The sequence below is a fragment of the Symphalangus syndactylus genome, chromosome 12 (genome assembly GCF_028878055.3).
Source record: "Symphalangus syndactylus isolate Jambi chromosome 12, NHGRI_mSymSyn1-v2.1_pri, whole genome shotgun sequence".
In the NCBI taxonomy this organism is placed as follows: Eukaryota; Metazoa; Chordata; class Mammalia; order Primates; family Hylobatidae; genus Symphalangus; species Symphalangus syndactylus.
In genome coordinates this window covers 39677387-39703130 of record NC_072441.2, presented here as the reverse complement: position 1 = coordinate 39703130, position 25744 = coordinate 39677387, and the positions used below count along the sequence as shown (strand labels likewise).

The window sequence follows — 25744 nt, the reverse complement described above, 5'->3', positions numbered from 1 at the left end:
TGCATAGTATTCCATGTTGTATTTGTGCCACATTTTCTTAATCCAGTCTATCATTGATGGACATTTGGGTTGGTTCCAAGTCTTTGCTATTGTGAATAGTGCTGCAATAAACACACGTGTGCATGTGTCTTTATAGCAGCTTGATATATAATCCTTTGGGTATATACCCAGTCATGGGATTGCTGGGTCAAATGGTATTTCTAGTTCTAGATCCTTGAGGAATCACTACACTGATTTCCACAATGGTTGAACTAGTTTACAGTCCCACCAACAGTGTAAAAGTGTTCCTATTTCTCCACATCCTCTCCAGTACTTGTTGTTTCCTGACTTTTTTTTTTTTTTTTTTGAGACGGAGTCTCGCTCTGTCGCCCAGGCTGGAGTGCAGTGGCGCAATCTCAGCTCACTGCAAGCTCTGCCTCCTGGGTTCACGCCATTCTCCTGCCTCAGCCTCCCGAGTAGCTGGGACTACAGCTGCCCACCACCACGCCCGGCTAATTTTTTGTATTTTTAGTAGAGATGGGGTTTCACCGTTTTAGCCAGGATGGTCTCGATCTCCTGACCTCGTGATCCGCCCGCCTCGGCCTCCCAAAGTGCTGGGATTACAGACGTGAGCCACCGCGCCCGGCTGTTTCCTGACTTTTTAATGATCACCATTCTAACTGGTGTGAGATGGTATCTCATTGTGGTTTTGATTTGCATTTCTCTGATGGCCAGTGATGATGAGCATTTTTTCATGTGTCTGTTGGCTGCATAGATGTCTGCTTTTGAGAAATGTCTGTTCATATCCTTAGACCACTTTTTGATGGCATTGTTTGTTTTTTGCTTGTAAGTTTGTTTGAGTTCATTGTAGATTCTGGATATTAGCCCTTTGTCAGAAGAGTAGATTGCAGAAATTTTCTCCCATTCTGTAGGTTGCTTGTTCACTGTGATGGTAGTTTCTTTTGCTGTGCAGAAGCTCTTTAGTTTAATTAGATCCCATTTGTCAATTTTGGCTTTTGTTGCCATTGCTTTTGGTGTTTTAGACATGAAGTCCTTGCCCATGCCTATGTCCTGAATGGTATTGCCTAGGTTTTCTTCTAGGATTTTTATGGTTTTAAGTCTAGGATTTAAGTCTTTAATCCATCTTGAATTAATTTTAGTATAAGGTGTAAGGAAGGGATCCAGTTTCAGCTTTCTACATATGGCTAGCCAGTTTTCCCAGCACCATTTATTAAATAGGGAATCCTTTCCCCATTTCTTGTTTTTGTCAAGTTTGTCAAAGATCAGATAGTTATAGATGTGTGGTATTATTTCTGAGGGCTCAGTTCTGTTCCATTGGTCTATATCTCTGTTTTGGTACCAGCTGTTTTGGTTACAGTAGCCTTGTAGTATAGTTTGAAGTCAGGTAGCATGATGCCTCCAGCTTTGTTCTTTTGGCTTAGGATTGTCTTGGCAATGCGGCCTCTTTTTTAGTTCCATATGAACTTTAAAGTAGTTTTTTCCAATTCTATGAAGAAAGTCATTAGTAGCTTGATGGGGATGGTATTGAATCTATAAATTACCTTGGGCAATATGGCCATTTTCATGATATTGATTCTTCCTATCCATGAGCATGGAATGTTCTTCCATTTGTTTGTGTCCTCTTTGATTTCATTGAGCAGTGGTTTGTAGTTCTCCTTGAAGAGGTGCTTCACATCCCTTGTAAGCTGGATTCCCAGATATTTTATTCTCTTTGAAGCAATTGTGAATGGGAATTCACTCATGATTTGGCTCTCTGTTTGTCTGTTATTGGTGTATAAGAATGCTTGTGATTTTTGCACACTGATTTTGTATCCTGAAACTTTGCAGAAGTTGCTTATCAGCTTAAGGAGATTTTGGGCTGAGACAATGGGGTTTTCTAAATATATAATCATGTCATCTGCAAACAGGGACAATTTGACTTCCTCTTTTCCTAACTGAATACCCTTTATTTCCTTCTCCTGCCTGATTGCCCTGGCCAGAACTTGCAACACCATGTTGAATAGGAGTGGTGAGAGAGGACATCCCTGTCTTGTGCCAGTTTTCAAAGGAAATACTTCTAGTTTTTGCCCATTCAGTATGATATTGGCTGTGGGTTTGTCATAAATAGCTCTTATTGTTTTGAGATATGTCTCATCAATACCTAATTTATTGAGAGTTTTTAGCATGAAAGGTTGTTGAATTTTGTCAAAGGCCTTTTCTGCATCTATTGAGATAATCATGTGGTTTTTATCTTTGGTTCTGTTTATATGCTAGATTACATTTATTGATTTGTGTATGTTGAACCAGCCTTGCATCCCAGGGATGAAGCCCACTTGATCATGGTGCGTAAGCTTTTTGATGTGCTGCTGGCTTTGGTTTGCCAGTATTTTACTGAGGGTTTTTGCATCGAAGTTCATCAGAGATATTGGTCTAAAATTCTCTTCTTTTGTTGTGTCTCTGCCAGCTTTGGTATCAGGATGATGCTGGCCTCATAAAATGAGTTAGGGAGGATTCCCTCTTTATCTATTGATTGGAATAGTTTCAGAAGGAATGGTACCAGATCTTCCTTGTACCTCTGGTAGAATTCGGCTGTGAATCTGTCTGGTCCTGGCCTTTTTTTGGTTGGTAGGCTATTAATTATTGCCTCAATTTAGAGCCTATTATTGGTCTATTCAGGGATTCAACTTCTTCCTGGCTTAGTCTTGGGAGGGTGTATGTGTCCAGGAATTTATCTATTTCTTCTAGATTTTCTTGTTTATTTGTGTAGAGGTGTTTATAGTATTCTCTGATGGTAGTTTGTATTTCTGTGGGATCGGTGGTGATATCCCCTTTATCATTTTGTATTGAGTCTATTTGATTCTTCTCTCTTTTCTTCATTATTAGTGTTGCTAGCAGTCTATCAATTTTGTTGATCTTTTCAGAAAAGCAGCTCTTGGATTCATTGATTTTTTTGAAGGGTTTTTTGTGTCTCTATCTCCTTCAGTTCTGCTCTGATCTTAGTTATTTCTTGCCTTCTGCTAACTTTTGAATGTGTTTGCTCTTGCTTCTCTAGTTCTTTTAATTGTGATGTTAGGGTGTCAATTTTAGATCTTTCCTGCTTTCTCTTGTGGGCATTTAGTGCTATAAATTTCCCCCTACACACTGCTTTAAATGTGTCCCAGAGATTCTGGTACATTGTGTCTTTGTTCTCATCGGTTTCAAAGAACATCTTTATTTCTGCCTTCATTTCGTTATGTATCCTGTAGTCGTTCAGGAGCAGGTTGTTCAGTTTCCGTGTGGTTGAGCGGTTTTGAGTGTGTTTCTTAATCCTGAGTTCTAGTTTGATTGTACCGTGGTCTGAGAGACAGTTTGTTATAATTTCTGTTCTTTTACATATGCTGAGGAGTGTTTTACTTCCAACTATGTGGTCAATTTTGGAATAAGTGCGATGTGGTGCTGAGAAGAATGTATATTCTGTTGATTTGGGGTGGAGAGTTCTATAGATGTCTATTAGGTCTGCTTGGTGCAGAGATGAGTTCAATTCCTGGATATCCTTGTTAACTTTCTGTCTCGTTTATCTGTCTAATGTTGACAATGGGGTGTTAAAGTCTCCCATTATTATTGTGTGGGAGTCTTAGTCTCTTTGTAGGTCTCTAAGGACTTGCTTTATGAATCTGGGTGCTCCTGTATTGGGTGCATATGTATTTAGGATAGTTAGCTCTTCTTGTTGAATTGATCCCTTTACCATTATGAATGGCCTTCTTTGTCTCTTTTGATCTTTGTTGCTTTAAAGTCTGTTTTATCAGAGACTAGGATTTTAACCCCTGCCTTTTTTTGTTTTCCATTTGCTTGGTAGATCTTCCTCCGTCCCTTTATTTTGAGCTTATGTGTGTCTCTGCACGTGAGATAGGTCTCCTGAATACAGCACACTTTATCCAATTTGCCAGTCTGTGTCTTTTAATTGGAGCATTTAGCCCATTTACATTTAAGGTTAATATTGTTATGTGTGAGTTTGATCCTGTCATTATGATGTTAGCTGGTTATTTTGCTCATTAGTTGATGCAGTTTCTTCCTAGCATCAATCATCTTTACAATTTGGCATGTTTTTGCAATGGCTGGTACTGGTTGTTCCTTTCCATGTTTAGTGCTTCCTTCAGGAGCTCTTGTAGGGCAGGCCTGGTGGTGACAAAATCTCTCAGCATTTGCTTGTCTGCAAAGTATTTTATTTTTCCTTCACTTATGAAGCTTAGTTTGGCTGGATATGAAATTCTGGGTTGAAAATTCTTTTCTTTAGGAATGTCGAATATTGGCCCCCACTGTCTTCTGGCTTGTAGAGTTTCTGCCAAGAGATCCGCTGTTAATCTGATGGGCTTCCCTTTGTGGTTAACCCGACCTTTCTCTCTGGCTGCTCTTAACATTTTTTCCTTCTTTTCAACTTTGGTGAATCTGACAATTATGTGTCTTGGAGTTGCTCTTCTCGAGGAGTATCTTTGTGGTGTTCTCTGTATTTCCTGAATTTGTTGCAGAACCTTAATCTTTACCTCTCTATTGAAAGGGAGAAAATATGGAAACTCTAAAAATCTGGTAGTGTGGTCATAACTGAATCAAGTTTTATTAATCCATGTAAATTCAGTATAGCAAAGCACTTTAACTTTATGAGATGCAGTATTTACATTTCTTGAACTCAGAAACACAAGTCTGGCTATATAAATTCTAGAGCTACCAAATGGAAATATATTACTTTAATTATCTAAAATTTATTAATATTCTGGTATCATCTTATATTTGAATTTATGACACTCTGAATCATGAAATCATCTTCAGAGCTATTCAAGGCAAATTAAATCATGCTCATTATACTGTCAAATCCTCTTTAGAAATAAGGTAGTAGAAATAAGTGAACACAAATTTGCTATTTTCCATATATGCTGTGGGCTAAAAATAAAATAAGATAAATAATATAGCAAAAAAAAATTCAATCATACTGTTTCTGCTACAAAATAGGGTGAACCAGGAGCTCCTGGAGAAGAAGGTCTCCAAGGAAAAGATGGGTTAAAGGTAAATTATACTTTTAACATTATATATTATATATATATATTATATATTTTATTATATATAAAATAGATGTTTTGTAAAATCTTTAAAATATTAGACATCATTATTTTTGTGTGACAAAAACCTGTTTGTTACTGGCATAATTATTTCACTATATTCCTTTATAGAAAAATTTTTTATTGCATTACAGGGAGTGCCAGGAGGAAAGGGACTTCCTGGAGAGGATGGAGAAAAAGGAGAGATGGGCTTACCAGGAATTATAGGGCCCTTGGGTAGATCAGGCCAAATGGGCCTTCTGGTAAGTACTGCTGGGTTCACTTTCAAATACTAAGTTAATTTACTGCCTGTATGTGTACACATGCACACACCTACACACACTCTGACCTCCTTATATATCCAGTGAGTAATTGTGTATGTGGAACTGTGGCCTGAGAGAAGGAAAAGTCAAGGACTGATTATCAGCCCTCCTAAGATCCAAAGAGGAAAGATACTTTTTCCATAAGCCATGTAACTTCTGTCATAAAGCATTTATAAAGGAATGTTTTATGTTGTCTCAAACTTAGTTTGATTAAATATTTTGGATCTTTATTCCTATAACTGACATTATTGTTGTAGAGTAATATCCCAACTCCAGGATGAAACAAGAAATTCTTTGCAAGTGTAATATGAGCTATCAGATCTGATCTTAAATTTTGTTATTACTTCAAGGGAAGTTCTAAACATCATTTTGAACAAATTATCTCACCTCAAGACAAATGGAAGATGTTAATAAATAATAAGAATAATGACCAGGCCTGTGATCCCACACTTTGGGAAGCCGAAGTGGGTGGATCACCTGAGGTCAGGAGTTAGAGACCAGCCTGGCCAACATGGTGAAACCCCTCCTCCACTAAAAATACAAAAATTAGCTGGGCGCCGTGGTGCGTGCTTGTAATTCCAGCTACTCGGGAGGCTGAGGCAGGAGAATCGCTTGAACCCGGGAGGCGGAGGTTACAGTCAGCCAAGATCGTGTCACTGCACTCCAGCCTGGGAGACAGAGTGAGACTCCATCTCAAAAAGAGAGAGAGAGAGAGAGAGAGAAAATAGCATCTTTTTTGCTTAAATGCTTAATTTATATTTATTATAGTCTTCCAGATACTGCCTATCTGGTCATTCTATTGTTTCATTTTACTGTTCCCTTTTTCTTGTCTCATATCTTTAAACATGGGTTCTCCTCAAAGTTATTGTCTTTCCTTCTCTAAATGTTCATGCATTTGGAGGTATTCTCCTGTTTTAGGAGTCATCCGTTTTGACCCTACCAGAAAATGGTTTCTCTTTCTTCTGTACTCTGGCAGTTTTATTCTGCCTTTTAAAGATTGCAGCATTTAAGCATGTGGGACTCTTCCCCAAGAGAAAACTTAGCTCTTCAAAACCAGATGCTCTGTCTTTACTTCTTCCCATAAACCACAGTGCTTCTGTGCTCCAGTATTTCCACATGGGGGCTCAGTAAAGACTGAGGAACTAATTATGAGTAAACTGATCATGCAGGCAGGCTGGAAGACAAAGTAGTGGTTTACAGCGTTTATAATTTTCAGCTTTTTTTTCTGTCCTTCTCTTTTCCTCTGGCTTCTAACCTGCGGATCATTGAATGGGCCCTGCCCCAATCAGCTCAATTAGGTTTGCAGGACTAAGAGGAAAGCTCTGTCTGGAAGAAAACAACAAATACCATAAATGAAACACAAACTAGCTGTCTTACCATTCATTTTTATCAATGACTATAATTCCTTTAGCAGCAATTAAAATAATATTATAACACATCTACCCCCAATATATTTTGAATAATAGCATATTCAAAATAACATTTGAAGAATGAAGATAAACCAGAAGTATCAGATTATTTTTGAGCACTGGCAAATGGCAACTTTTTTCTCTTCAGTTTTACAGTAGTGGTAAGTGCCCATTGCTTCTCTGTCCTGCCCTCAGACCTGGAGAACTGTGATGGGTGTTCCAGCACAGCAAATACAAAGTACTTAGGAATCCCAAAAAAATTATCTTATTTATTTTTTTATTTATGAGATAGAGTCTCACTCTGTCACCCAGGCTGGAGTGCAACGGCATGATCTAGGCTCACTGCAACCTCCGCCTCCCGGGTTCAAGAGATTCTCTTACCTCTGCCTCCAGAGTAGCTGGGACTACAGGCACGCACCACCATGCCAGGCTAATTTTTATATTTTTAGTAGAGACTGGGTTTTACCATGTGGGTCAGGCTGGTCTCAAACTCCTGACCTCAAGTGATCCACCAGCCTCGGCCTCCCAAAGTGCTGGGATTACAAGTGTGAGCCTCCACGCCCAGCCCCCAAAATTATCTTAAACATCATTAGTCCAAACATTAAACAATATAATTTCACTTATATACTGTCATAGGATCCTCCCAATAACCTATAGATGTTATTATTCCCTATTTTACAACTGGGAAAAAAACTTAGAAAAAGCTAAGAGATTTGTACAAGATAATATAGCAGATGGCACTGCTTTATTAATTTACTAAAGAATAATCACTAAAGAAGTTATTAATAAAGAATCTTTTCTTTTAGACAGAGTCTCACTCTGTCACCCAGAAATGCAGTGGCACGATCTTGGCTCACTGCAACCTCTGCCTCCCGGGTTCAAACGATTCTCCTGCCTCAGCCTCCCAAGTAGCTGGGAGTACAGGCACCCACCACCACACCCACCTAATTTTTGTATTTTTAGTAGAAACGGGGTTTCACCATGTTGGCCAGGCTGGTCTAAAACTCCTGAACTCAAGTGATCCCCCTACTTTGGCCTCCCAAAGTGCGGGGATTACAGGCGTGAGCCGCTACACCCAGCCATTAAAGAAATTTCTTTATTTTCTGGCTTTGTGTCTCTAAGCCTTGCTTACCCATGGGTTAACCAGCTTTGTCCCCATATTCTTCCTTTCTAGAGTTCTTAATAATTTTCATCTTTGTTAGAGGACTCATCCCTCTTCCATTAGTGTCAGGCCTGGACCCACAGAGAAGCCAAGTAAGAAATGCCAAGAAAGTGTGATTATCTTCCTGATCATTCTTGTCAAATTTGTTTTTAGGTTAAAAAACCACCAACAGTTATTCATACTTTAGTATGTATTTTTAAAAAATCAACTAGCGTAGTTCTCTAGCAGAATCCTAAGAGTTTGTAGAGAGGGAAAAAACAGAATTAAGAGAAGGGAAAGTCTAAACATATACCATAGAATACCACAGCATGGAATCCCAAAGAGGAATGATACAGTATGACAGCTGGTGACGGGTAGAGCAGAGATGGAACAGGGGCTCAAAACAAGGCATGGAAAAATGATAAACACAGATTTCATCTGCTTCATAATTTTTCCCAGGAAAAATCATGCCTAGTACACATCTTTGGTGCCTTTTTTTAGTAACACCACATATCTGTTTTTTTATTCTTTTTGTTGTTCTCCTTGGAATTTTAAATGGCTTTCAGCTTATAAACTCAATAAAAATACCATGGCATATTTTTGCAAAAGAATTTTGCAATCCAAGGAACTATTGCTTAATCAGACAGCCTAATGCTGGATTTATTTTTGCACTTTAAAAATTTTTCCTTAGGCAGTGTCACAAAGATGCTACCTTGGGTTCTTACAAAATAAATAAGAAAGAGAGTAAGAGAAAGAAATAAAACTTTTTTTTTTCAAGAAAAGAAAAGATCTCGTTACTTCCTAGAAGATTGAGGAATGAGATCTGGATTGAAAAATAAAGCAAGGGAAGCATCCGTAACGAATTCCAAATCCAGGAGTTAGATTTCTTTAAACAGAAAAAAAAAATTGTATATTTTATGCTAGAATCTTGTGCTAAAATGTTCAGTTGCCTAAATGCATAACTCTGCATGAGAAAAGAATTGGGAAGCATCTGAAAAGAAACATCTGCCTGACTTACGGTCTGTTATCTATGCTAAAAAATCTACCACTGTGTTGTCTAAGATCTGAACAGATGTGAAACTGTAAACTACAAAGTTGGATGTATTAAAATGAAATTGTCCTGTTTTATATGTTTAGGACAAAATTTGGTTGGATTTATTGAAATGCAGTTTTTACTATCTGTTTAAGGTGGTATGATATTAGGTAGAGGTAAATATCTTAAGGGAAGATAAAATGAAATGAAGTGACCTTCTCAAATAAGTTTTTTAAATAAGATCTTAAAAGTGAAGTCATAAAGATGAGAAGAATATCAATAGTTAGAAAAGAATGATAAGATATATGTGTTTCTTGTTTCTTTTTTATAGCAAATGTTTATAATGTGTTTTTTTATATATATATACTTTAAGTTCTAGGGTACATGTGCACAACGTGCAGGTTTGTTACATATGTATATATGTGCCATGTTGGTGTGCTGCACCCATTAACTCGTCATTTACATTAGATATATCTCCTAATGCTATCCCTCCCCACTCCCCGTACCCCACGACAGTGTGTGATATTTCCCTTCCTGTGTCCAAGTGTTCTCATTGTTCAATTCCCACCTATGAGTGAGAACATGTGGTGTTTGGTTTTTTGTCCTTGCGATAGTTTGCTGAGAATGATGGTTTCCAGCTTCATCCATGTCCCAACAAAGGACATGAACTCATCCTTTTTTATGGCTGCATAGTATTCCATGTTGTATTTGTGCCACATTTTCTTAATCCAGTCTATCATTGATGGACATTTGGGTTGGTTCCAAGTCTTTGCTATTGTGAATAGTGCTGCAATAAACACACGTGTGCATGTGTCTTTATAGCAGCTTGATATATAATCCTTTGGGTATATACCCAGTCATGGGATTGCTGGGTCAAATGGTATTTCTAGTTCTAGATCCTTGAGGAATCACCACACTGATTTCCACAATGGTTGAACTAGTTTACAGTCCCACCAACAGTGTAAAAGTGTTCCTATTTCTCCACATCCTCTCCAGCACTTGTTGTTTCCTGACTTTTTAATGATGGCCATTCTAACTGGTGTGAGATGATATCTCACTGTGGTTTTGATTTGCATTTCTCTGATGGCCAGTGATGATGAGCATTTTTTCATGTGTCTGTTGGCTGCATAGATGTCTGCTTTTGAGAAGTATCTGTTCATATCCTTTGCCCACTTTTTGATGGCGTTGTTTTTTGCTTGTAAGTTTGTTTGAGTTCTTTGTAGATTCTGGATATTAGCCCTTTGTCAGAAGAGTAGATTGCAAAAATTTTCTCCCATTCTGTAGGTTGCCTGTCCACTCTGATGGTAGTTTCTTTTGCTGTGCAGAAGCTCTTTAGTTTAATTAGATCCCATTTGTCAATTTTGGCTTTTGTTGCCATTGCTTTTGGTGTTTTAGACATGAAGTCCTTGCCCATGCCTATGTCCTGAATGGTATTGCCTACATTTTCTTCTAGGGATTTTATGGTTTTAGGTCTAACATTTAAGTCTAGCATTCCCTTTGAAAACTGGCACAAGACAAGGATGCCCTCTCTCACCACTCCTATTCAACATAGTGTTGGAAGTTCTGGGCAGGGCAATCAGGCAAGAGAAAGAAATAAAGGGTATTCAATTAGGAAAAGAGAAGTCAAATTGTGCATGTTTGCAGATGACATGATTGTATATCTAGAAAACCCCATCGTCTCATCCCAAAATCTCCTTAAGCTGATAAGCAACTTCAGCAAATTCTCAGGATACAAAATCAATGTGCAAAAATCACAAGCATTCTTATACACCAATAACAGACAAACAGAGAGCCAAATCATGAGGAACTCCCATTCACAATTGCTTCAAAGAGAATAAAATACCTAGGAATCCAACTTACAAGGGATGTGAAGGACCTCTTCAAGGAGATCTACAAACCACTGCTCAACGAAATAAAAGAGGACACAAACAAATGGAAGAACATTCCATGCTCATGGATAGGAAGAATCAATATCATGAAAATGGCCATACTGCCCAAGGTAATTTATATATTCAATGCCATCCCCATCAAGCTACCAATGACTTTCTTCACGGAAGTGTTTCTTGTTTCTAACATAGTTTCCTTGGAAACAATCAGTTGGGAATTTAGGGTCAGCATTAAATGGCATTATGGAGTAAATGATTATCTAAATCTTTATCATCTGAGTGGTTTCTGTGACTCTGGTGTTAGGCTTGTTTATTCTGAACAGTTTCATCATAGAGCAACACAAATAGCAAGCCCACTGACCACTGTGTCCCTGTTCTCCCACTAAAGAGCTGTACATTGTTGAGTGAGTCATTCTTTGATTTATATGTTCACACATGACACAAAATAAAGGGGTTGGAGCTATGCAGAACTGCCCAAGATGGTTGTGTCAGGAGGGATACTAAGTTAGCAGGGCCCCATTTTTTCTATTCCTACATCAGTCTGGAATGGTCCTTGTATGTCTTTTTAACATAGATTTTTAATGTAGATTTTCTTTGGAAGTAAAGGTTCTAAGGCTTTAAAAAAATTCATTATCCTAGATTTTATAAACTTTTATTCAGCCTTACAGACTGTGATTCTATAAAATATTTTTGTTCATTTGTGAATTTGATGAAGTTTTTGAGTATCTTCTATGAGCCAAGAACTCTACTAAACATTGGGGATACAGTGGAGAACAAGACTACCAAGTTTCCTGACCCTCAAGTGTTATAATCTAATGAAGAAGACTGACAGATTAAAAGATCACTGCAGATTGTGATAATGCAATAATGGAAACAAACATACTAATGAAAGAGAATAACTGATTATGGGTAGAAAAGCCAACTAGTTAAAGATAGAGAATATATTTCAGCTAGGGTAGTGAGAGAAGGCTTCTCTGAATAGGAGACAATTACATTGAGACATGAAAAATAAAAAGGAACCCATCAAGCAAAGAACTGTGGGAAGATCCTTCAAGATAGATGAAGCAGCAATGGCCAAGATATAGAGGTGAGAATGAGCTAAGTATTTTTAGAAAACTAAAAGGAGGCTGTTACAGCTGCAGCATAATAAATAGTGAAAAGTTGTTTGAGATGAGTTTGAAGAAATAGGTAGGAAGTAGATCATGAAGGACTTTTTAAGCTATGATAAGAAATTTGGGTTTTATTCAAAGTGTGGTTAGTGTTATTGGCTATCTCAAGAAATGAAACAAATTATAGTAAAAGAACAAAGTAAATTTCATTTAGAAAAGCACATCATATGCCAAGACAATTCAATGAGAGAAAGAATGGTCTTTTCACCACATAGTGCTGGAACAACTGGATAACCACATGCAAAAGAATAAAGTTGAACCCTTCCTTATACTACAGAAAAAATGAACTCAAAATGAGTCATAGACCTAAATGTAAGAGCTAAAACTGTAAAAGTCTTAGAAGAAAACATAGGAGTACGTCTTCTAAGGTAAATTGGACTTCATTAAAATTAAAAGATTTTTGGTTCATAGGGCACAATCAAGTAAAAAGTAAAATATCAACCCACATAATAGGAGAAAATATTTGAAAGTCATATATGATAAGGGACTTGTATCCAGAATATATTAACAATCTGATAATAAGATAATTAACATAAATGAAAAATGGACAGACTTAAATATCTCCAAAGAAGATATACAAATGGCTAATAAGTGCATGAAAAGATGCTTAATATCATTACAAATATCAGGAAAATGTAAATCAAAACCACAGTGAGATACCACTTCATACCTACTAGGATGGTTAGTGTTAATGAGGATATAGAGAAATTGGAACCCTTATACATTGCCGATGAGATATAAAATCTGCAGTTTCTTTGTAAACCAGTTTGGCAGTTCCACAAAATATTAAACATGGACTTACCATATGACCCAGCAATTCCACTTCTAGGTATATATGTCCAAGAGAATTGCGTTTAAACAAAAACTTGTACATGAATTTTCACAGCACATGATTCATAAGAGCCAAAAAGTAGAAACAACCCAAATGGGCATCACCTCATGAATTAATAAATAACATGTGAAATATTGTTTGACAATAAAAAGGAATGGTGTACTAGTACATGGTACAACATGGATTAACCTCGAAAACATTATGCTAAATGAAAGAAGCAATTCACTAGAAACCACATATTGAATTGTTTTTTGTTTGTTTGTTTTTGTTTTTGAGACAGAGTCTTGCTCTGTCGCCCAGGCTGGAGTGCAGTGGCACAATCTTGGCTCACTGCAAGCTCCACCTGCCAGGTTCACGCCATTCTCCTGCCTCAGCCTCCCAAGTAGCTGGAACTACAGGCGCCCACCACCATGCCCGGCTAATTTTTTGTATTTTTAGTAGAGATGGGATTTCACCCTGTTAGCCAGGTTGGTCTCAATCTCCTGACGTCGTGATCCGCCCGCCTCTGCCTCCCAAACTGCTGGGATTACAGGCGTGAGCCACTGCGCCTGGCCCACATATTGTACTTTTATATGAAATGTCCTAAATAGGCAAATCTATACATACAGAAAGTGGATTAGTGGTTGCCTAGGGCTAGAGGGGTTGGAAAGAAATGGGGAGTGACTTCTTATGATAATGAGATTTTGGGGGGGAGTGACGAAAATGTTCTAAAATTGATTTTGGTGATGGTTACACAACTATGTGAATATACTAAAAATCATCTAACTGTACACATTAAATGGGCACATAATTCATATACATGATACATGGATATCATGTATGATATATAGTATCATCTGACTATCACATATGTAAATGTTAATTATTCCTCAATAAATCTGTTTTAAAAAATAGATATGATGTGATACTTCTGAGACAAAATAGCTACTTTCACAAAGTCTAAAATAGGGAATCCCAACTGGTTCCTCTATTTTATTAGTAAGCAACACCAAGTTGACTATTCTCAATCAACATGACATAGATAAATGATGTATATAAATTGTATAAAATAGCATTTTTAAAGAGATGCAGTCTTGCTATGTTGCCCAGGCTGGACTTAAACTCCTGGACCCAAGGAATTCTCCTGCCTCAGCCTCCCAAATAGCTGGGACTATAGGCACACACCAAAAAAAAGCATTCTTCTTTCTGTAATTATTGAATAAATCCATTTTAACATGCACATTGTAAAAAAAATTGCTATTTTTCCTATGTGCCCTGCAAACCTCTAGATACACAAATGGGTTGCAGTGGGCAATGTTAACTTTTAAAAGCCAGCATTTTGGAGCAAAATATTACTTACACATTTCAGGAAAAGCACTAAAATAAACCAGCCTACTAGCAGTGGAAATTTACACTTTCCTCCTAAAAAAATATAACAACAACATATCCTTGAAGAGAAAAATACTGAACAATAACCAGGGGGTACCTTTCTGATTATAATAACAAGAAAATACAATATAGAATAACGCAACCCCTTTTCTGACATATAATGGGTTCTTTAAATATGTGTAGAAGTTTACTGTGCAAAAAATTCCTAATAGATTCATATGTTCTGTTCCCTAGAAGCTAAAAAATATTATGAAAATCTCTCACTATACTTTGCCTTTTACTCACAAACCTTGGTTTTACTTTCAACATTTAATGCACGTTCTTTTTTTTTTTTTCTTTTTTTTTTGAGACGGAGTCTCGCTCTGTCATCCAGGCTGGAGTGCGGTGGCGCGATGTCGGCTCACTGCAAGCTCCGCCTCCCGGGTTCACGCCATTCTCCTGCCTCAGCCTCTCCAAGTAGCTGGGACTACAGGCGCCCGCCACCACGCCCGGCTAATTTTTTTGTATTTTTAGTAGAGACAGGGTTTCACCGTGGTCTCGATCTCCTGACCTTGTGATCCACCCGCCTCGGCCTCCCAAAGTGCTGGGATTACAAGCGTGAGCCACTGCACCTGGCAATGCATGTTCTTTAAAATGTTATTTTCTTACAAGTGAATACCTAATAGACTACCTTACTGTCTGATTAGGGCTAATTATTTTCAACTTTGGGCATACATTCTATCATTCGTTTATTCATTCATTAAATATTTATTAAGCCAGGCACAATTATGAATGTTAATGTTACAGCAGTGAACAAAACTGACAAGGTTCATGCTGTCATGAAATTTATAGGAATTTATATTCTAATGTGGGAAGACAATTTCAACATGAGTGATAATTCTGGTAGTGATAAGTGCTGTGAAGGAAATAAAGATTGAGTGCAGTGATTCATGCCTATAATCCCAGCATTTGGGAGGCTGAGACGGGAAGACCACTTGAGCCATGGAGTTCAAGACCAGCCTGGGCAACATAAAGAAACCCCCATTTCTACCAAAAATTTCGTAAAATTTGCTGGATGTGGTGGCTTACACCTGTGGTCCCAGCTACTTGGGTTGGGAGGATCTGCTTGAGATTGCTGGAAGGTTGGGGCTGCAGTGAGCCATGATCATGCCACTGCACTCCAGCCTAGGTGACAGAGCAAGACTGTCTCAAAAGAAGAGAAAGGAAAGGGAAGGGAAGGAGGGGAGAAGGGAGGGGAGGGGAGGGGAGGGGAGGGGAAGGAAGGGAAGAAGGAAAGAAAGGAAGGGAAAGGAAAGGAAAGGGAAAGAAGGAAAGAAAGGAAGGGAAGGAGGGAGGGAGGGAAGAAGGAAGGAAGGAAGGAAGGAAGGAAGGAAGGAAGGAAGGAAGGAAGGAAGGAAGGAAGGAAGGGAGGGAGGAGGGAAGGGAGGGAGGAGGGAGAAAATAAGGAGAAAATATATTATTGGGATGTGAAGTGACTAGGTAAAGGGGTTACCTATTTAGAGTGGTCACAGAAGTACTACCTGAGGCTGCATTGAGCCAGGCATCTAAGCATAGAGAAAGCCACCTATGTGATTATCTGAGGAAAAGAGATTTCTAAATAGAGGGAATATCTAATGCAAAGGCCCTAAGATAGAAGGGGTTTGAAAAAGAGAAAAGAAAAAACTGAAAAAGAGCTCTGTATCTAGATTATAGTAAATAACTGGAAAACATGATGTCAGAGAAATGATAGGAGCCAGATCATAGGGTATTATAGACCATGATAAGAGGTTTGGTGATTATTCTCATTGCAATGGACAGTCATTTGGAAGATCTTGAACACGGAGAAGGGTATGATTAAAATTGTTAGTGATTATTTGGGCTATTGTGAAGAAGTGAGCTATGGGGTTAAAAGTGGACCAAACCACTTATAAAGCTTTGGCAGTAGTCTAGATGAAAAATGATGGTGGCTTGGAATGAGAAAACACAGTGATAGTGAATAATGATCAGATTCAAGATATACTTTAGAGGCATAGCTGACTGAATTTGCTCCTGGTTTAGATGTTGAGAAGATGAGATAAAGTAACAAATAATAAACCCTAGATTTTAGCCTGAGCAACTGAGTGGATAATCATGCCATTAAATGTGTAACAGAGCAACAAATTTGTACTTACAGATGTGCAAATATGTAACTTCTTTATTTCTGGCTCATCTGGTTTTCCTCACAAGCTCCTACTTACTGATTAGTGGAATGCAGTGGGGTGGGATGGGATGGCAGCAGGCAAAGAGAAAATTTAAAATCTGATTCAGTTGAATGCTTAAACTTAATCTAATCATATAAAGTAGTAGTTTCGTCAGGTGCTCAGACTGTCAAGATGCTTAGTCTCTCAAGTGTATCAGTCCTTGACCTCTCTCTTTTACTGCTTTCCAACATTGAGTCTGTGTGTCTTGTGATTGCAAGGATGAGGATGCCTTGGATATTGATGCAGGTGTTATTTGTGCTAATTGGGACAGGGTAATCTTCCCTCACTGCCTACCCTGATGGTTTCTGGTGATGATGTTTGCATCTAGTAATTTTCATTTTTTTCTTTGTCTTTTTTTTTTTTTTTTTTTTTTTTTAGGAGAAGAGGGTTCCCTTGCTGAACTGGTCTCACATCAGGTCCCACTAATTTCTATAGATGTCTCTGAGGTCTGCTGTGGTCCTTATTCAATAGAAACCAGCCCTTCAGCCCTTATTATAGAGCTATATATTCCTAAAGTAGTGATCACCGCACCACAAACTTCCCAGCTGTTTCTGAGTTGCCATCTACATCATATAGGAATCGAAGAGTAGCTCAGGAAAATTTAACCATATGGTCTTCCTCATTTTGACTTTGTTGAGTAACCATATTGACAAGGCTACCCACCAGGTGATATCTACGGAAGATACCTCTCCAAATTCCAAATGAGTAGTTGGGAACAAAGATCTCTCTCTAACAAAACTCAGAAAAGGGAAAATATGTCTCTCTCTCCTCCTTTGCCTTCCCACGTTCTCCTGGAGCCAAAACAAACAGACAAACAAAACCTCTATGCTTCTCTTTACTTCCCCTATGTCATATCCTCATCCTTCTGTCATCTAGTAAAAGCCTTATAGTAATACGTGGAAAGTGCCTTCTCTATCACAGGACAGCTTTGTGTGCTAGGTGCTCCAGACTCAACTCATGAAATGTTAAAAGTTGGAAACAAGGAAAATAGAAAAATATTATTTTAAAGCATTCAGCCTTTGGGCATACAGACACCTGAGTCTGAACTGGCAAAGTCCTCATATTCAAAGAGGCAAGAAAGAAAACCATTTTACTAATTTTCTAATTTTGCCTCATTACAGTGGAGCTGGGGAAGAGTAGGAGGAAAGAAGTTTAGGGTTAGGAGGAGGGATTTAGAGACTTTGGTTTTGGACGCATAAAGTTTAAGATACCAAATAGAAATGCAAAGAGCTATCATTAGGTAGGTTAATCAGAAGGTCAGTAATGGAGTGAGAACAGGTGATATAATTTAGGACTCATTAGAATACAAATCTCTCAAAACCATACCATTAAATGGAAGTTAATCAGTCTGCTCCTGAAAGACTTTTGGGTAAACAATGAAATTAAAGCAGAAATCAAGAAATTATTTGAAACTAATGAAAACAATGATACAACATACAAGAATCTCTGGGATATAGCTAAAGCAGTGTTAAGAGGAAAGTTTACAGCACTAAATACCTACATTAAAAAGTTAGAAAAATATCTAATTAACAGCGTAACATCACACCTAGAGAACTAGAAAAACAGGAGCAAAACAAACCCAAAAGCTGAAATAACCAAAATCAGAGCTGAACTGAACAAAATGGAGATGAGAATAAAACATACAAAAGATCAACAAAACCAAAACTTCGTTTATTGAAAGAATAAATAAGATTTATAGACCACTAGCTAGACTAATAAAGAAAAACAGGGAGATAATACAAATAAACACATTCAGAAATGACAAAGGGGATATTACCATCAATACCACGGAAATACAAAAAACCCTCAGAGACTATTATGAACACCTCTCTGCACACAAACCAGAAAACCTAGAAGAAATTCATAAATTCCTGTAAACATACAACTCCCAAGATTGAACCAGGAAGAAACTGAAACCCTGAACAGACCAATAATGAGTTCTGAAATTGAATCAGTAACTTAAAAACCTACGAACGAGAAAAAGCCCAGGACCAGATTGACAGCCGTATTCTACCAGAGATATAAAGAAAGCTGGTACCAATCCTACTGAAACCATTCCAAAAAATTGAGTAGGAGGGATTCCTCCCTTATTCATTTTATGAGGCCAGCATCATTCTGATATACAACAACAAAAAAAGAAGACTTCAGGTCAATATCCCTGTTGAACATAGATGCAAGAATCGATAACAAAATACTAGCAAACTGAATTTAGCAGCAGATCAAAAAGCTACTCCATCATGATCAAGTAGGCTTTATTCCTGGGATGCAAGATTGGTTCAACATATGTAAATCAATAAATGTGATCCATTTGGAGGAGGTGGAAGAGAGAATTTGACCTATCTGATATAACTTATTATTGAAGCTAGAGTAATTAAGTTAGTGTCATACTCATTCACAAATAAACAAACCAATGGAAATTGAAGATAACGTAGAATCGGATATAAGTATATTTGGAAACTTGATTTTTGATAAATTGATTATGCACTACAGATCTATAAGGAAATGAACTATTTAATAAATGGTACTAGTACAATTGGTTATCCAAATGGAAAAAAATAATACTCTCCCTCACACAAATGCGCACGTGCGTGCACACACACAAACACACACCCCACAAAATTAAATTCCAATTTGATTAAAGCCTTAACTGTTAAAATCAAAATCTTAAAACTCTTGGGAGAACATTTAAGATAATGTTTTCTGACCTTATAAGGAAAGGGGAAGCAGTAAAGATTTCTTAAGACAAAGCACTAAAAGAAATAGAAAGAAAATATTGATGACTTTGACTGCATTACAATTGCAAACTTATGTTATTCCAAAGTCATAATAAATAAGCTGAGAAAATAAGATACAGGCTAGAAGAGATTTATGATATATGGAATGAGCAAAATATAAGTATGTATAAAAACATACACATGTAACTCAATAAGGACAGCCCAGTAGAATAATGGGCACAAGATAGGAACCAGAAATTCACATAGAGATATAGATGTCCGATAACTTTATGAGTAGCTATTCTTTTTTTTGCATAATAACCAATAACATAAATTGAAATGATGACATCATTCTGCACCCATTTTAAGTCTCATACGATCAAGCATTATAGGAAATATGGAGTAAGTGGAACTCTTAAACATTGCCATTGAGGATGTAAACTGGCAAAATCACTTTGGAGAACAATTTGGCAATATCTGATATGCTTGAAGATGCATATATCCTACACCCCAGCAATTCAATTCCAGAGTATATATCCTATAAAAACTCTTGACATGAGCACATAGAGATAAGTACAGGGTGTTTATTCTAGCATTGTCTGTAATAGCAAAAGAAAGCCACCAGAACATTAACCAACGGGAAAAATACTTAAGTTGTGGTTTGATAATAACATGGAATCCTGCAGCATTTTTTTAAGTAAACGAATTAAAGACACAGTAATTTCAAAACAAAAATGTGTTAAAAAGAAGTTTCAGGAGGACACATAAAGTATGATACCGCTTTTTAAAAATTTTTAAAGATACAAAATACATATTGCTTGGGGATACAAATGGAGTAAAATTATTAAGAAATGTGTAGGAACAGTAAAATTCAAGACAATGATTGCGCCTGAGTAGGGAAAAAGGGTGATGAGTTTGGAAAAGTATATGTTTAATGTGGGGCTTCAATTATATGTATATATATATGTAGATATATATATATACACACACACACATAGACATACACATATATTGGTTCTATTTCTTAAAGTAGATGGTAGGTAAATGGGCTTTCATTGTACCTTTTAACATCTTTACATGTACTTAAATATTGTGTAATACACTTTTAATAAACAGCAGAAGTTAATAACGACTAGCATATTTTGAGCTCTTCATCATAAGTCTAGTCCTTTCTAAAGTTTACATGCATTCTCTTATTTGCTCTTAGTCTTTGAAGAGGTTCTTTTATACCTCTTTTATTTAACAGGAATCTGAGGCCTTTAGAAATTAAATAATCTACCTATGGCCGTATAGGTGTTAGGTGCCAGAGCCAGAATATGAAATGGGAGCAGTCTGACTTTTAAAAGCTCACACCTTTAATCTCTATGAAGATTAATCCGCCTCTTTTTGAAAGGCCTCATTAACTTCAAAGAAGTCCTCAGGCCAGTGCAACTACCATTTCTACCTCTGGATGCAGCTATAACTACAGCAATAGAGCACAGCAGCTTTGGCCTCTAAATTCAGTGATTTTCTGAGGCTAGAAGAGCGTTTGCTCAGGAGCATAAGGTATGAGTCATTTCCTTAGGTATCTGTTTATTCGTTCAACAAATATTTATCTAGAGCCTACATAGCACAGTGGTAAACCACAAGTTATTTCTTGTCTACATCATTTTTGCAATTTGCCAAGCTTTTGGGACACAAATTTGAGATTTCCATTTTCATTTCCAGCGAATGCAGGGAATGTTGTGATTAATTATTAGCCATTTTAGAACTTGCAACCTGGCTTACTGTGGAACTCACTTAAGCCTAACCATTGTTTACCTGAAAATTCATATGGTGCCCCACTTTTACTTTAGAAGAAAAAGTGTATATTGAAAACTTTTAATCTACTTTTAGCTACACAAAGGGCAAGTTGAAATGAAAATATTATTTTTAAGTTTTATATGATTACCTCCTTTTTCTCTCTATATTTCCTTCTTTTTTTTCACAGATCAACGAATATCTCTTTAACTCTTTCTACTCCAGTGAGGTGTTGAGATTTTCCTTGACCACGTACTAGATACCTTGAAATTTTCCTTGACCATGTACTAGATGTATTTTATACTCTGTACTTTCTTTCATATGTGTGTGGAGACTTCATTGGATAGGCAGAAGTCCTGTACTTTCCACAAGATGCTGAGCTCCCAGTAGCTGATAGAAATGCTGAGATGGATGCCTTTGGGTTTATACTTTTTTATTTTTGTTAAACGTGTTTTACAGCCTGTGACATAGAAGGCATGGGTTAACTTTAATTACATTCTCTCTAATTAAAACGGGTATACTGAATCTAAGTAATGTTCCACCTAGAATAATGAACAGTGTAATTAAGACTCTCCTGGCCAGTTTGTGCGTGCGAACTTTGTAGCTAATAACAGCTGCACCTCTAAGTCATTGTGACCGCTTTTTAAATGATACAAACCTAATAATGTCAAAACTAACCCTCATTTTTACTTCTCGTCCAATGCAATCCAGTGATTATCTGATAGAAGTATTCAAATACTCCATCTCATCTTTTCTTTAACCGTTTATTTCCTTTTTTATATTGAATATTTTAGGGACCGGAAGGAATTGCGGGAATTCCAGGGCAAAGAGGTCGTCCGGGAAGAAAGGTAATTTTTTACGTCTTCTTATGCAGGTTTTCTTTCTTCTGATGTGCCCAGAGCTCCATAGACTGCTGTAATGTTTTTAATTTGGACTAGATAGTAAAGTAGTAAAGATTTATAAATGTTGCTTTAAAAGATACATTTATATAAATTAATACTTAATTTCAGTTAGGAGTACTTATTATCGTGATTATTTGAAGGCAAATTTTCCATTTTGTAGTTTGTAAAAAATCTTGGCTTTTCCTTCTTTCTCTTGTTTGCCAAAAATTCTTTTAGTAGACCATGGGCAAGAAGAAAGATAAAAGGAAAATATTATACCATTTGTGCTTTTCAATGACAACTTTAATAAAGTATTTGAGGGAAGAGAATGTAACTATAATTATTTGTTGTCAATGTGTTTTTCTAAGTTGATTTTATTTTTTCCATATATGAAGAACTACAAATCAAGAATATTTTTATTTGCTTACTTTATATTTTACTAAAAAATTGGTTGTATTTATAGAATTTTAGTACATTATAAAGAAAATGTATATTTATATAAATATGGAATCAATAATCTATTCAAATATTGATGAAACATAGAAATGGTTTTCCCATTGGACTATTACAGTTTAGAATTATTTATTATAATTAACTTCAAATCATACCATATTTTGATTTCCAGAATCCAATTCTAGCATTCCTGCTGATATATACCTAATCAGTCTTTCTCAGAATTTTTAGACAATAGATAGGGGTAATAAATAATGAAGAGAAATGAATGAGGTAACATTTAATTGCCATTCTTGTCCATTAAAAATAATTCCAATATTGAAGTTTCTTTCCTCATATATAGTGTTATGTCTAAAATCAACATTCATAGTGAGACAGTGCAAGTCTTTGTATAATAAAAACCTGCACCCCTGGAAAAATAAAATAAAGCCTCTTAACTGTTCTGAATCCCAAAAATTTCCTGTCCAATTGTGTTCACAGTAGTTTTTCTTTGTGTCTTCTTGTTTATCAATAACAGAGCAGGTTGGTTCTCACTTAGGAAAATGAAGAATAACAGTGTTGTTTAAGAGCAGCTATATTTTGGTGCTAAAGAAAGGTCAGTTTGTTGGCCGGGCGCAGTGGCTCACACCTGTAATCCCAGCACTTTGGGAGGCCGAGGTGGGCAGATCGCTTGAAGTCAGGAGATCGAAACCAGCCTGGCCAACATGGTGAAACCCTGTCTCTACTAAAAATACAAAAATTAACTGGGCTTGGTGATGGGTGCATGTAATCCCAGCTACTTGGGAGGCTGAGGCAGGAGAATCGCTTGAATCCGGGAGGCAGAGGTTGCAGTGAACTGAGATCGTGCCACTGCATTCCAGCCTAGGTGATATAATGAGACTCGGTCTCAAAAAAAACAACAAAAAAGAAAGGTCAGTGTGTCTAATAGAAAGCAGAAGATAATTAGTTTTCTGAAAGATGTAAAGTGATGTAAAAATGTTACAGATTTTTCAAGACATACTCCAAGCTAATGAGTGATGATCCTGAATGTTCAGAACTGCACACTGGAGCTCTTTTTGTATTGAACAGACCTTGTTGCATTGAAATTCTCTATAGAAACAGACTTTCCGAAGAGCTTATGATTTCTTATAGTAACAATACATACATGCATACCTACATACATATATAGCAAACTTCAAAAATAAAAAACGGTTATTTGGATTCAACATGAGCACCAGATACCCCCTGCTTGTTTGGTCAAAAATTTTTTTTATCTTTTTCCAAAATTACTTTTATTTTTAAAATAACTTATATAGTGATGGTATGTTATTATTGTTAGTGGTGATCTGTGATACTGTTAACCAGATAATCCTCAGGAGCTATTCAGGAATATGATATAGTTAATTAATCTAAGTATAAATTTTTTCCTGCTTTTCTCTCTTAATAATGTCATCCACAGGGTGATAAAGGACAAATAGGACCCACAGGAGAAGTTGGAAGCAGAGGTCCTCCTGGAAAAATTGGGAAAAGTGGTCCTAAGGGTGCCAGAGGAACTAGAGGTGCTGTGGTCAGTATTTGACTTGCTTCCAGGACTGAGTCACTGTAGATGGGAAAGAAATGTATCCATGCCCTTAAAGTTTCATCCCTTGATTGGCTTTACAGAGAAAGCAATAGTTCCATTGAAAATAATCTACCTCCATGGGATGTGGAGAACTGTAAGCATTCCACAGTACTTAAACGGCTTAGTGGTTTCTGGACATGAAAAAGGAAAGAGAAAAAAATGAAAATGGAAATAAAATATGAAATGAGGTTTTAAAAAATAAGATTATAACTCCTAACCAAACTAGGAAATTTTATATGGCCAGCACTTAAAACTGGGATTTAGTATCTGTATAAAACTATGCTGTCATCGTTGACAAATTGCTTTGAAAATTAGGTTTACTTGAAATGGATTTTCTTTCTCTGGTTGGAAACAAACCTGCTTTATCTGGATATTATTTTTCTAACCAATTGTGATAAATCTAACATCTAATTTTATCTTTAATCTTTCTCAGGAACTTTGCATGATGTTAGGAACAAGTATAGCATGATACTTATGAACTCATCTATTAGCAAAATTGTATTTAGACCTGTTCTGAAAGTCACAGCATGGAAGAGATGCAAAATATTTAAAAGATAATCTAATTGAGCCTTCTGTTTCATAAGCTTTTTTACAAAATGCATGCATATTTCCATTTAGTGTAGTCTCCATTTAAATGTCACAAGTGCTAGACTTTTCACTAAGGCTTTTTAGAGATCATTGTGTAATCCATTTGTTGTCTGAGGAAAGTTTGCCTCAGGCTCATTTTCGGTATTCCATTCCTTACTGTGATCTAGGCCTTTCTTACTTTCTTTTATTTAAATTACTAGCATTTCTCTGTCTTTGACCTGTATACAAAAACATTTTATAATGTTACTAATTTTTAAATTTGACACCTTCCCAACCTACCTTCCCAAGAGATTTCATCAAATTTACACTCCCACCATCAACATTTCGTATTACTTCTTTTGATGTTCGCCAATCTGATAAGTAAGAATGTGTATTTTTCTTTCTATTTACACTTTCCCAATTGCACTTTTTTCTTATGGAAGTTGCCTGTTCATATATACTGCACATTAGATTGTCCCCTTTTTCTTATTGATTTGCAATCACTCCTTATATGCTTAAAATATTAATATATTTTTGTTAAATATGTTACAAAATATATTACAAATGCTTTTCTTTCTGCAATTTATCTTTAATTTTGTATATCTTTTGCTGTATAGATCATTTTAATTTTCATATAGTCAAACTTGTCAGTCTTTTCCCTTTCAGTTTCTGTGTTTTATTTTATTAGAAATGCCTTCCGTACCTAAAGTATATAAGAATCTTCTTCCATATTCTTCTAATACTTTTATAACTTTATTTTTACCTTAACTCTTTAAGATGTATGGAGGTTTTTGGTTTTTTTGTGGGTATTTTTTAATATGAGGTGTAGAAGACTAAGTTTATTTTTTCCAAACTTACAGACAGTTGTTCCAATTCTATTTATCGAGTGGTCAGTCTGTTTTCTGCTTTTCTGAAATGCTTCCCTTACCATAAACTGAATTCTCAAATATTCATTAGTCTGTTTTTATTCTACTTTATTCTCTGAATCTAGTAGTCTATTTCTGGATCAATACCACACTATTTTACTTGCTATACTATTGTGATACCTTCTGTTAGGGCAAATACTTCATAATTCATTTTACAAAAAAGTTTGGCTCTTGCTATAATTTCCTCTTTCATGTGAACTTTCAATTTCCTTCAATGCTGAATCTTTCTATAAACACCATATGTCTTTTTATTTACTCATATCTGCTTATATATTCATCAATAAAATATTTCCCTTATCTCTGTTCTTTAATCTTTCTTAAGTTTATTCTTAGTATTTCTGTTTTTTGTTTTGCTTTGCTTTTGAGTTTTATTCTCAGTGTTAATATAATCTTTTT

At 36.4% G+C, this 25744-nt stretch overlaps 1 protein-coding gene across 1 annotated transcript in view; it reads left to right on the top strand.

Annotated features, from left to right (window-relative positions):
* Nucleotides 1-25744, top strand: part of COL24A1 (collagen type XXIV alpha 1 chain) — a 486748-nt gene that overhangs the window by 361590 nt on the left and 99414 nt on the right. Inside the window, exons 38-41 of the mRNA XM_063624268.1 lie at nt 4963-5016; nt 5204-5311; nt 21716-21769; nt 23694-23801. Coding sequence (XP_063480338.1) covers nt 4963-5016; nt 5204-5311; nt 21716-21769; nt 23694-23801 — 324 coding nt within the window. The remainder of the gene's footprint in view (nt 1-4962; nt 5017-5203; nt 5312-21715; nt 21770-23693; nt 23802-25744) is intronic.